General features: G+C 37.4%; 1 protein-coding gene across 5 annotated transcripts in view; it reads right to left on the reverse strand.

Moving 5' to 3' along the window:
• The window catches only part of LOC135195611 (protein tincar-like), a 630,442-nt gene that overhangs the window by 8,261 nt on the left and 607,779 nt on the right, over positions 1 to 14,402 (reverse strand). For 2 of the 5 annotated variants that reach the window (XM_064221942.1, XM_064221938.1), the window contains exons 14-16: positions 8,570 to 8,752; positions 1,223 to 1,435; positions 104 to 945 (exon numbers count right to left, since the gene is read on the reverse strand). In XM_064221942.1, coding sequence (XP_064078012.1) covers positions 115 to 945; positions 1,223 to 1,435; positions 8,570 to 8,752 — 1,227 coding nt within the window. In that variant the 3' untranslated portion in view covers positions 104 to 114. The remainder of the gene's footprint in view (positions 1 to 103; positions 946 to 1,222; positions 1,436 to 8,569; positions 8,753 to 14,402) is intronic. The other 3 variants (XM_064221939.1, XM_064221940.1, XM_064221941.1) reach the window with 3 other exon arrangements.

Raw genomic sequence — 14,402 nt, forward strand, 5'->3', positions numbered from 1 at the left:
ACTGACTTGACTGTTCGACAAGGGGAAAAAGGGAGGGGGAAAGATGGGGTTCAGCTTTTCTGGGTTGGGGATCACATGCGGGGTATGGGCGTGAGTGACTTACGGGCGTGAGAGTTAGTGGAGGGAGGGGGTGCGGGAGGAGAGGGTGGGAGGAGGCGCCGGGTGCACGCGGGTACCTGGCGGCTTAACGGCGGGCACAGAGAAGTAGCGGGAATCGATGTGGCCCGGCTGATGGAAGCCCTTGGGAGGTATGACTCCAGCGATGGTGGCATGCTTGGCGTCGGCGACAGGCAGCCGGCGAGCTCTCATTCCATGAGCTGCTACAGTCTGCGACTTGATTGCGTATGGCTGTCCCTGTAAAACTGCCCTGGGCAACTGAGGCTCTGTGAATGTGGTGAAAGATGATCCAGAGCGTTCGTAAGGAGGGGTGTCTGGCTCTACAGCTGTCACAGAACTTCGTCTTTTAATCACAACTGGTGTGGAGGCGTCGCTGTAGACTGGCTCTGATGCCACAAACTTTGAAGGTGGCAAGAATCCATAACCTCCGCCCACAACCTCTATGTTGGGCTTGCCAACTCTAGTAGGGGGAGGTCCACCATGGTTGGATGGAGGGACGGGTGGAGGCACTGCCCCCCTTTGCAGAGAGAGGCTCTTCACGGTCGGTTCTGGAGGGGGTGGTGGGGGCTGGTTCCTGCACAGGTCATCGACGCTAGAGCACCGGGGAGGTCCTCCTCCTGCAGGGATGGGCATGCAACTCTCAGATCCCGATGATCCAGATTTTGAATGGGATGCCGAAGAAGAGGAATAGGAGGCCTGGGAGTGGATCCCAGAGTCACATCGCTTGTCAGGTGGACTAACTGATGATGCCGTAGACGATGAGTCAGAACAACGAGGGGCTTCGCCTAAGAGGGTAGAGGAATCTCCACTGCGTCCCGGACTGCTTTCCTGCAAAGCAAAAATCTTATAAAATCTTTGCACTGAAGCTGAAGCAACGTGTAGTTTCTGAAAAAGGTGATACTCAAGAATATTATGTTAGAATCTCAACAAATAGTTGATCGGGGATCTAAAGTCTAATAACATAATATTTTCGTAAGATTAAACTTTTTTTTATGTACCTGCGAAAAATGTGCGATTACAATCATCTGGATGGGAGCGCAAAACTGCCTAAAATCTTCATATTAAGTAAAAAAATGTAAAGCTTTAGGTTGACTTCTGAACTAACCAAAGAATTTCCACGAAGGACGCTGATCTGAGGATGCGGTTGTGCTAAGTTGTGCTGCTCAACACTAAGCTGGTTATTTCCAGAATGATGCAACTGAACTGGTTGAATTGGTTGATGATGGGTGCGAACAGGCTGAGGGGCTGGAGGCGGTGGAGTCTCTACGGGAGGTGGTTCAGGCATGGCACAAGACTCAGGAGGTAATGGAAGTGGTGGCTATCCGAGAGAAAATGATCTATTATTAATATTTCTACTCAAGGGCAGGGTACCCAGTCATTCTAAAAAAACAAAAAATAAGTCATTCTGGTAACATGAAAATAGAGATAATAAAACTAACTAACGAGTTGCTGAGAGGGTCTAACATTTAAAAGAAGGTTGTCTGTACTAAAATAATTCTGCTCCTCAACTAAAATTACTATGAGGTCTCAAATTATGAACGACCATAGTTTAAAAATATTTTGCATAATTGTAAGAGACCAACTGCTCGTGGAGGGCAGGAGAAGCAATGAGAACACCAGCTATAAATCTAGATCATTCATCTAAACGTGAAACTGCAGACACTACTATCAAGTAATATTCTACCTTAATTCTCTTTATCACTCTACTTACAACATGCCGAATGCACAAGAAATTCTAAAATCGTGTTAATACAACTCAAGATATAATTTAGGAAAATGAAAAATATCATTCAATTACCCAAAATGCTTTTTTTCAAATTTATTTCCACTTCTAAGCAAATTTGACAGTTACAGAAATAATATGATTCCCTGCCAATTAGGTAATGAAAAGAGCACGAACACACTAGGGGTCTCAAGAGATTCTTTTCCAGTATTCAGTGATAATGTTAATTCAATGCTTTGTTGGATGTAACAGAGAGAGAGAGAGAGAGAGAGAGAGAGAGAGAGAGAGAGAGAGAGAGAGAGAGAGAATGAAAATCTAAATCTTGACATTTTGCATCTTTTTATTATGCATAATGAGTTATGCAAAGAAAGATAATACATTTAGGTAACATTAAAAACGATTAATTAATAAACTATTGAAACCAATATGGAAACTAGATGCCTTATACCTCTTAATACAAAAAAATTAATATTAAGGATTTTACTCCGTTGGACGAAAAACATGTTCAAAAGTGAACAAGCGAGACTTAGTCTTAAGTAATTATATTATCCCCACATTTCTTTAAGAACAAGTGCATCATATACCAAAACTATCAAACACATATGTGAAAAATCAATAATTTCATGTTATTTGATGCTCACAAGAATGTTGGGCGATTTCACAACCTGAAAAGTAGTACAAAAATAAAAATATACAACCTCCTAAAAATTGATGTACCCTGCGAGATTCTTACGAACCTGTCATCTGTGCTGTAGGATTTTTTTTCCCATTATATATTTTTTTTAACATGAGCTGATGCCTGTGTTAATGCACCCACTGACATCGTCTATGTTGTTAGGCGTGATGGAACGAAAATAATACGAGAGGGAGGAAGGTACAAGAAGTGAAGACGGTTTTTTTTTTGGCCTACTTTTCCTCTCTTCTTGTCACCTTCTTTCGATTTTTAGAGAAAGGTTTTGGAGGAAAAATTTTGACAAAATATCTTCCAGTGGCATTTTAAAATTAGGTCTGCATTTAGAATCAACATTTCAGCAGTCACAGAAACAGAGAATATCCATATAATGCAATTTACACCAGGTGGTACCATTTTCTCTGGCAAAGGTTACAATATGTAAAGTAATTTTGAAGAATGTATGTCACTGTTGCATTCAGAAAAACAAACAAGTGGAAATAATGATTAAATAGATGTCTCCCCTTCTATTGTTTCTTCTGATGTTATGCGTATTCACAGACGAAGACACACAAGCATTTATTCTTACGCCAAGGCTTAACACTCATAATACTCGTCAGTTTTCCCGCATCATTACTCCCGTAGTCCTACGAAAAAAAAAATCTGAGAGAATAAACGACAAACCGAGTCGAGGGAGAATTACTCCAACTAATGGAATCTCGCATAAATGACACTTTCAAGCCCCTTTACGAAAAATAGAAATAGACAGTTATTTCTCTGCCTATTGAAACGAAAAAGGCTTTCGGAGGGGAGAAGGCGACCCAAGTAAGGGTTTTTTTGTTTTTTTTTTTTTTTTTTTTTTTTTTTTTTTTTTTTTTTTTTTTTTTTTTTTTTTTTTTTTTTTTTTGTAGCGTTTATAATGGTGATGCGAAAGAGGAGTCTCCATTCCCTGGAAAATTATGCATCATCCTTAATGTCATTTTTAACCTTCCCTTTCCCCACACCCCACCTTTCCTGCCATCCTTCCTCCCCCCCTCCCTCCCCTATAGACTTTCGGTCTATATACCCCCCCCCTTCCCTCCAGTCCTCCTCGCGTCCGTACTAAGCAATATTTGCAGTCATCTCAAAATGAAATTGAAAAGGGCCAAAAGGCTTAAAGGCCGGGGAGAAGGACTTCAGGCCCCACCCCCTCCCCCTCCCATCACCACACCAATAACATCCACTCCTCCTCCCCGCAGTTCATTCCCTCACTCGCAGTCACCATCGATTTCTCTTGTATACTTCCAGCTTTCTTTTTTTTCATCCTTGCTTTACGCATTCTTATGAATTTCCTCTGTTGACTTATCTTTCCTTTCTTCTTCTTCCTCCTTGACTACATCTTCCTCATTTGTTTTTTCTTCGACATACTTCTTCCTCTAGCGCATCTTACCTATCTGTTAGTTTTTCTTGATTAGATGGCACGACGTTCTCTACTGCCTTCAGAATACGGTACGCTGTTCAAGTTTCTCTCAAGCTGTTCGGTTTATGTATCTTTTATATGCATTTTTGCATATAATCTACTCCCTTAACCCGTTCCCTGCCTGGAGAGACTGGCATTACCATTCGGAAATGCTTATGCCTTTATTTGTTCTCTAAATACCGTTCGTTTTCTTTCCTCTCTCACAGGGCTTCGGTCTTTGCTCAGACGCAGGAGGTGCTTGTATTTCTATCACGTGAAAAAACAGTTGTCAGTTAATTAACTCTAAATTCCAGGCTTTCACTAAATATGTGTCTTTTATGTCTTTCACAGTAACTAATAACAGTATATAAATAGCAAAATGTCTTGGAAAGATCATATTAAAGATATAATTTACTCTGCCTCAAGAAAATATGGAACTCCCTTGTCCCTGGAGGCATTATTTTTCCCGGGTAATTCAAGCAGTATTCATGTTTACTAAAACTATTCTTTCACGGATAACGCACGATAGGTCTGTTACAGATCCTGAAATACAATGCTTCTAACAAGGATGATGAGTAATTTGAATTTGTTGTCTATAAAAGTGCTATTAGAAGAAAGCAACATCATCTCAACCACCATGATCTCTGGACACCTTTGCTTTTCTCTTGAAATCCTAAACTGTGGAGATAGCTTTCTGTTTTAGATAAAAATAACATGCGTGAGCCAGATTACACAACGCTTCAATACTCCACTTCCAAGAGAAATCTTCTGTATATGAGCTCTACAAATGCCCGATGTAAGTCATTCCCTTGTATTTTTGGTGGCTAGTAACAGATTTCATCACGTATATCACACTAGATGGGTACAAAGTAACGGTGTAACTTGGTAATGGGCAATTCTCATGGATTACACAGGCAAGCAGTTTAGTAAACTGAGTATAATTGAAGGAAGAAACACCAGCGAGAAGGCGGCTCCAAACCGCTTACTACCTATGCATTTCGTTAAAACATTCAGTGAAATCATTCATAGCAGAGTTTTTTTAGTCACAGCTTAAGTATACTGTAAATTGGTCAGACACATTTTTAGTTTCTTCCAGGGTCAATGACACTCAACTTACGTGACTGATTTCTTTTTCAGTGTAGGAATGGGAAATTAAAGAATCTTATAAATACCCACATATTTTAAAGGAACTTTCATGGGAAACACTTCTATGCTAAGCATCTTCAGTACTCATAACAAGTACTTATGAAGTGCCTAAATTCTATCACTATGCACTTAAGGGAGGTGCTCTATTTTAAGGAACCCTATATGGAAAAGGAATACCAACACACTACCGCCACTACAAATAAATGACAAACGGACATTTCCATCCGTTTCGTCTGGTGCCTAATAATATGTTAGTCACGTCTTCCAGCTGCAGTTGGTGCTAGGAATGCACGAGGCAAAGACATGCATTCCAATGCAAAGATATACGGCGTGGCATCTTTCAAACGAAGAGTGTTTCTGGAGGGATTCCAATCGGATTTGTTTTCGAAGTTCTATTCCGTATGCATAATGAATAAAAAAGGGAAAAAAAAAAGACTCACTGAGTAAGTCTCCTTTTTTTTTTTTCTTTTTAATACAGAAGTTCGAAGATGAACATACTTTGCTGACTTGTCATGTATCACTGTGATCCACTGCCACTCGCACTAGCTTCCTAAGGTCTTTTGCAGGCCTCTAAGCATTAGTTTTCATGAGGAGACTGATAGTCACATGCCTTTGCCCTAACTCCTCATTACCATCGCTCAAACCAACATTCATTTAACTTCCCTCATCGGTGTAGCAAAGTCGTACTTAAGTTTTCTAGCCTGCAGTTTGCTGCATCAACTTGATTATATCGAACAACAGCAGGTCTTCCTTATGTTATACTGTCAGTCATATCTACTAACATTCCAGCTGTTGCAACCAGAAAGCACAGCAAGATGGATATGAGATATCTCATCCTTTCTAGAGAGACTATAAGCTTTTGTGCGAGTCATTCTCCTGATAATCAAGTTTGCCAAGAGGTAGTGGTAGATATAGAATTACATGTTGGAAATTGTAAGTTGACAACAGCGTTGAACTATCATCTATATACACATGTTTTATGATATTATGAATCCAGATATATAATTTTTACATAAACGAAACTGGTCCTGTGAAGATTGTCCTTTATTTAATAGTTATATAGCACCAAGAATCGTCAAGTTAAACGCAAATGAATATTGTCAACGCAATAAAATATATCATTATCAACTACAGAAACAACGCCAAATGTGAATAAAAGCATGATTCCTACGCGTACATTAAAAACAATTGACTGGATTTGCATTCATAAAGTCCTCTAAAATTGACGAGCAAAAAAAAAAATTGCTACTCAGTTTTGATATGGACAACAACTCTAAAATTACACTTCTTTAAAGTATTCTCAAATGTCATACTGGAGTTTAAACATCTTCAAACATGGTCATTTTTTTTTATGAAAAATACGAAATTGAATGGGCTGTAAAACTTACCTGAGACCCCGTCACGTTTATTCAAGATTAAACCATAAATAAAGGAGCGGCGTTGTCCTTCAAGTAAAGAACTTACAGTCTTCTTGATGTGGCACCGTGAGGTAATTGAAGAGAAAATAATAATAATAAACTCAAATTCAACACTTTCCATAATGCAATTACTTGCAATGAAATTTGCATAAAGTGCAATTCATGAAGTGGAATATGTAGTGAAAAATGAATTTCGATTTCCTTGCACGTGCATTATTCCACGCATGCAACAGGTTCACGCATTTTTATATGCGTATGGATGATCAAATCCCATATGAATAAAAATAAGACTAAGCCCGCTTTCAAAAAATTCAGAGGTGAATGTTCATAACCTATGTTCATATGTACATGGATATTGATATACATGCTTGCATGCACGTCCCGGTGGTACAAAAGTACCTCTATTCATAGGATATTCTTCATTCCTGATAATCTGATATTTCAAACCTCTGCTGCGTCGGATAATAATTTTTCTGCATAAAATGTGGTTTAAATATAACCTCTTTCCAAGTTTTTTTTTATGTAAACTTGTGTAATTTGTTTGTAAAAGGACGAAGGACTTTTCGAATACAAATAAAAAATACATAAACTTTCATAAAGGACAAATAAAAACTTTAACCTACAACAGCCCATTATTAAAAATAACATGTAAAAAACTTTATGAAACGCATTACAGAAGTTTACAAAAAGAAAAAAAAACTATCTTTACAAAAAGCAAAAAAAAAAAAAAAACCCAAAAAAAAAAAAAAAACAATCTCTTTCCTAAAATGAAACACCCGAAGAAAATTCTCTGGAATTTATGCTACCAATTTTTTATACGAGTTACAAGGAGAAATTTATAGGACCACCACATACCCTTGTGCTTAATCAAATTCTGTTTAATACTTTACATACATGAGCTGGAAAACATGGTTTCCATAAAGCGTTATTAATTTTTCATCCCGATAAAAAGTAATCTATTTGTAATAAAAATATCAAAATAGAAGCCGTGTACAGCTTTCAAAATTTGTCCAATGTTCTCTCTTTAACTGATATCTCGCCCTGCTAACATCAGTCCATGTTTATAAAAACACCAGCCAGCCTCTCTGTTCGGAGGACTCGTTCTTCTCTTATAACATGAACAGAGCCACAGTCTCCTGAATGCAATTTATTCATGCAATACTGCACACCGTTATTTTTATCAAATTGCACTAACATCAAATCCACCTCTAAGCACTGCTGTGAATTTTCTCTTTAATCTAACACCTCTAGTATTTAAATTTTGCACTTACATTACGATGCAATCACTTCTTTCAGTTCTTACTTGTTGCTGGTATGGCCAAGAATACAAGGACCGGCTAATTTCCAAAATCAACCAATCTTTAAATATTATTTTTCAGTTCCATCGCATCACCAAACTCTGAAAACGAGTATCTTTGAAGTCTCTCGTTTCTGTGATGGACATGTGTGTAGCACATTCATTTGAAGCACTTTGTTTTATTGCTTCTGATGACTTCTTATTCACTTTGTCAATAGTTCTTCGGTTTTCATTACTTTCCTAACAAAGACAATTCCCCTTGTGTTCGTGAACTTCCGTGTAAATGAATAGGGGAACAAACAACCTTCTTATTGCTAGCTTTCATTTGATCTATTCTGGGAGGAGTTTACAATAAATTTTGCATAACTTTTATCAGTTAAGAATCATTTTTGACAATTCACTGTAAACCTACATTAAAATAAAAAGACATAATATTACTCACTAAAAGTTTACCAACACGAACACACAAAAACACTAATATATATATATATATATATATATATATATATATATATATATATATATATATATATATATAACACACACACACAAACGCACACGTTTGTACTTACAAGACGAAAGAGATAAATCTTACCAAATTCTAGAGGAAACTCAGATGATAATCGTTGTTGAAAATTCCTCCTGTAAAAAGGCCCTTTGGAACAACTATTAAAAAAAAAAAAAGAAATCCGACTAAGGCGAGGTATAAAAAGCGGTGCTATTTTCATTACGGGAAGAAGTGGGTTAGTGTGTTACTTACAGGCGGTGTCGAGGGTGGGGGCGGATAGTGGGCGGGGTCAGTAAGTTCGGGGGGCGGAGCGGGGAACTCGGCGCCCGCGGAAACGCCCTCGGACTCCTGTACTACGGCGGAGGTTTCGGCAGGGGGCGGGGGTACCACTTCCTCTGCCGTAGCCGCTGCTACTGCCGCTGCCGTTTCCTCCTCCTGTCAGGTCATCAGGGGTCACTACAGGTTGCACGTGAGAGCATGATGGGTATGTGGGTATGGGTGTGTGTGTGTGTACTTGTGGGTGTTCATGTCTCGGCGTTTAATGTCTGTTTCTCACATAGTTTCTACACATGTATATATAAATATTCTAAGTACTTCTACTGCATATAAAATTATTTCACCAAGAAGCTGGTACATGAGAATTACTGAAAGAAGCACAAACAACAGACCAAATTCAAGCTCTCATAAAACAAAACGTCTGGTTGTTGTCATATAAAAGTAAATTCTTCACTCCAAGACAAGTGTTATTGAAGCCAAGCTAACAAAAGCACTAAAGTCATTAGTGATTACAAAATGTGAATGTTCGCTGCTGCATTTTCTGCTAAAACCAAAAGACAGGATCATGCTGTTGGTACTGACCTTGGCATCCTTGCATCCTTGCTTGCTTCATGCTGTATCTTTATATATATGTATATATATATATATATATATATATATATATATATATATATATATATATATTACTAAAAGTTGACTTTTTCACGCTCTCGATACTGACCTTCGTGTTATTTTCCTTCTTCTGAAGCAGCCCTGGAAACTCCATTTCTTTAACTACTTATGTTCAAAACCGATCACTTTCAAGTTAAATCTTTATAAATTTCTCATACCATAGGCTCAATATTCAAATCCATTATCTGATACTAAAATAGAGGGATAAATGACAAGTAAACTGGAATCAACATGTATCAGTTTGCTGGCGTATATAAATATGCTCAATATATTTAAGTATAGCTAACTTACCTGGTCAGAATTGCACTAAATTACGCTAGATTTTATTTTTCATAGAGTAATTCTACAATGGCTGAGTTTCTATACATGTTCTGAAAGTATTAGCCTATGATTTCCTTGCAATAATTCCATTACTTCTTACTATACCTAGGAGCTCTTAGCCTTAGGAATATGCTAGACGCCTTCCTCATTTGTATGGATACAGCGCGAAACCTACAGACCTCATGAGCCGTGAATATTTTACGCAGAGGACAACGGGCAAGTAAGGGCTAGAGTGTAAAGATCAGGAGCACCACAATCATTGCGAAAAAAAAAATAGCTTAGAAATGGGAGCTGAAGACAGCAGCTTTTCCTCTATAGGGTATGCTACAGAGCCATCGAGATGGAAGAGAAAAGGAAAGTTGGAATTAGGAAGTTGCTGAAAACTTTGGCAACCGGAGAAGTAATGCTTCTTCTTCTTCTTCTTCTTCTCTTTTTTTTCCTTTTTTTTTGAGGAGATGATATAAAGATACTTATTCAGCCAAGTCTATCATACCTATGTTCCATCATCTTGCATATATACAGCGCGCTTTAAAAAAACATGAATTCATCTATTGTAAGAGCCCTTATGCTGCTGTGGATTATCTCTAAGGATATCGTTATCTTAAAAACTCATCTCAATTTCATCATAAAAATTAATGCATGGTGATGACAAAGATGCCTGCCTATCTGTAAAATGCATATGCCGTTTTATTTGCTATGTATTGCGAATTATTTCTGACTTGTATTTACTAAAGATATTTAATAAGTAATTTTTAATCTGTTTTCAAATGACCTTCAACTACTGCAGAAAGTAAAAAAAAAAACAATATTTCACCAAATTACCTAAACGTTATTTTGAATATATAAGGCTGCAGCATACCTTACAAACTAAAACAATTTCTTGTTTTGGAGTTATGCATACAAGTCAAAATTGTTCGGCAGCGATTAACATAATAAAAAAACCACTGGGCGCTTTCAAAGACGACAATCCTAAGACATTTTCTACACCTCACCAACATACATCAAGCAGGAAAGTCTCTCTCTCTCTCTCTCTCTCTCTCTCTCTCTCTCTCTCTCTCTCTCTCTCTCTCTTTCTTTTTAAAAGCTGCTTTGTTCAACATGAGCTACTAAGTGGATGTACAAACAAGAAATATGCTTTTTAAGTGATGTTCACTTGTGACCAGTACTTTTTCCAAGTTCTGTAGCTAGTGCCTGGAGTCACATGCAGTTCAGGGTCGCTTAAAATCTGCCTGCAAGCATGAATTGGCAGATAAAAATGTAATAAAATCGTACACTGCTAGTTCTACATATACGTGTAAACGCAACCAAGTTGTTAATCTTAAAAATTATAAATAATCCGAAAAACCCATATCTGGTTAGGTTCTGTAAGGAGAGAGAGAGAGAGAGAGAGAGAGAGAGAGAGAGAGAGAGAGAGAGAGAGAGAGAGAGAGAGAGAGTAGTTTGCAAGCCTCTATCCCTAGGGAACGCTTTGATGCTGCCTGCGAAATGGTCGGCAGTCGGCCTTTTGGGATTTTTTTTTTCTTTTTTCCTTGGACCAACCATGTTTCAGGATCTAATATTCGCTGGAAACTCGGGGCCAAGTTATTTCCCCGAAGCATAAAGTTGTAGTTGCTAAGCTTATCCCTTTAAAAGTTAAAAATAGATGCCAGCCAATAATCTAGGGGTTTTAGTTTTAAGTTTTTATTTATTGATATTGTGTTACGCACGATAAAGATATAAGCACGATCTTGTTTGTTGATGTTATATAATATATACATACATACATAAACACACACACACACACACACACACACACACACACACACACACATATATATATATATATATATATATATATATATATATATATATATATATATATATTACGCTTAAAAAATCACAGTAGATGCACGTGACTTCATTAAATAAGCGTTTCTTGACAATGTCTTTAGTAAAGACGAAAGCGCTTGGATTTCTGCCTATCATTTTCCTGTGGTTATTCGCATATATATATATATATATATAATATATATATATATATATATATATATATATATATATATATATATATATATAAGTATGTTGTGTGTGTGTGTTACCGCTAAACGACTTATGTATAAAGTCATTATCTATTTATTTATTTATTTATTAAGAGAAGATGCAATGAAACCATATAACAATCCGTCATGATTAATTTGAAAAGCAAGCCAAAATGAACGGCCACTTCCCCCCCATGAGTCACGTGAAGATTTACATAAATCTATAAATCTTCGGAGTTCAATGACGATCCACTTATTGCTTGAGGCGGATGAAGATCCACTCTCATCACTCATCCTGAGTCGAGTGAAGACCAATATAATCATCTCTGGTTCATTTCCTAATACTCATTTCCTGAGTCAAATAAAATGCGATACTCATTTGGTGAAGTCAAACGAACTGCGATACTAAATTTTCTGAGTTAAATGGAATGCGATACCTTTTCTGAGTCAATGGAAGAGCGATATCATTTTCTGAGTCAAATGGAAAGACGATACTAATTCCTGAGGTCAAATGGAAAGCGATACTCATTTCCTGAGTTCAAAGGAAAAGTGTACCATTTCCTGAGTCAAATGGAAATGATATAATTCCTCGAGTCAAATGGAAAGTGATACTCATTTCCTGAGCCAAAAATATGGAAAGTGATACCTCATCTCCTGAGTCAAATGAAAGTGGATACTTCATTTCCTGAGTCAAATGGAAAGTGATACTATTTCTGAGTCAAATGGAAAAGTGATACAATTCGGAGTAAATGGAAAGTTGATACTCATTCCTGAGTCAAATGAAAGCGATACTCATTTTCCTGAGGCAAATGGAAAGTGATATAATTTCCTGAGTCAAATGGAAAGTGATAATCATTTCCTGAGTCAAATGGAAAGTGATACTATTTCCTGAGTTCAAATGGAAAGTGAATTACTCATTCTGAGTCAACAATGGAAAGTGATTATTCATTTCCTGAAGTCAAACAATGGAAAGTGATAAACTCATTTTTGAAAATTCAATGGAAAGTGATACGACATTTCCTGAAGTTTTCAAATGGAGAAGTGATACTATTTCCTTGAGTCAAATGGAAAGTGGATTACTCAATTTCCTGAGTCAAATGGAAAGTGATCTACTCATTCCTGACGTTTTCCAAATGGAAAAGTGATACTCATTCCTGAGCAACTGGAGAGCGATCTCATTTTCTTGAGTCAAATGGAAAGCGATACTCATTTCCCTGAGTCAAATGGAAAAGTGATACTCATTTCCTGGAGTCAAATGGAAAGTGATCTCATTTCCTGATCAAATGGGAAGTGATACTCTTTCCCTGAGTCAAAATGGAAAGTGTACTCAATTTTCCCTGAAGTCAAACGGAAAGTGATACTCATTTCCTGATCCAAATGGGAAAGTGATACTCTTTTTCCTAAGTCAAATGGAAAGTGATACCTTCATTTCCTGAGTCAAATGGAAAGTGATACTAATTTTCTGAGTTAAATGGAATGCGATACTCTTTTCCTGAGTCAACTGGAGAGCGATACTCATTTTCTGAGTCAAATGGAAAGCGATACTCATTTCCCGAGTCAAATGGAAAGTGATACTCATTTCCTGAGTCAAATGGAAAGTGATACTCATTTCCTGAGTCCCAAATGGAAAGTGATACTCATTTTCCTGGTCAATGGGAAAGTGATACTCATTTCCTGAGTCAAATGGAAAGATACTCATTTTCTGAGTCAAATGGAAAGTGATCCTCCATTTCCTGATCAAATGGAAAGTGATACTCATTTCCCTGATTTCAAATGGAAAGTGGATACTCATTTCCTGAGTCCAAAATGGAAGGTGATTTACTCATTTTTCCTGAGTCCCAAATGGAAAGTGTACTCATTTCCCTTGAGTCAACTGGTAGAGCGTACTCATTTTCTGCGTCCAAATGGAAGCGATAACTTCATTTCGATCAAATGGAAAGTGATACTCCATTTCCTAGTCAAATGGAAAGCGATACTCATTTCCCAGTCAAAATGGAAAGTGTCCGCCTTTCCTGAGTCAAATGGAAAGTGATACTCCATTTCCTGAGTACAAATGGAAGCCAAGCCCATTTCCCGAGTCAAACGAATTGCTATACTCATCTTCTGAATCAAACGAAATGCGATACTCATTTCCAGAGTCAAACGAAATGTGATACTCATTTCCAGAGTCAAACGAATTGCTACACTCCATCTTCTGAATCAAACGAAATGTGATACTCAGTTTCCCAAATCAAACGAATTGCTCTACTCATTTCCAGATTCAAACAAATTGCTCTGCTCATTTCCAGTCAAACGAATTGCTATACTCATTTCCAAAGTCAAATGAATTGCGATACTCATTTCCTGAGTCAAACAAAATGCTATACTCATTTCCAGTCAAACAAAATGCTACACTCATTTCCAGTCAAACGAATTGCTATACTCATCTCCTGAGTCAAGTGAAATGCGATACCATTTTCAGAGTCAAACGAATTGCGATACTCATTTCCTGAGTCAAACAAAATGCTATACTCATTTCCTGAGTCAAACGAAATGCTATACTCATTTTCAGAGTCAAACGAATTGCTATACTCATTTCCAGAGTCAAACGAAATGTGATACTCATCTCATGAATCAAACGAATTGCTCTACTCATTTCCAGAATCAAACGAATTGCTATACCCATTTCCTGAGTTTGGAAAGCGATCCGCATTTTCTGAGTGCAATGAGTATCGACAGTCGTCTCTTGTGAGGGAAATTCTACTCCGTCTTTCAACTGACAGGTTAATTTTTTTTCTTTTTTAATCCTCCCTTCCTCA

This window comes from Macrobrachium nipponense, chromosome 16, assembly GCF_015104395.2.
Source record: "Macrobrachium nipponense isolate FS-2020 chromosome 16, ASM1510439v2, whole genome shotgun sequence".
NCBI classification, from domain to species: Eukaryota; Metazoa; Arthropoda; class Malacostraca; order Decapoda; family Palaemonidae; genus Macrobrachium; species Macrobrachium nipponense.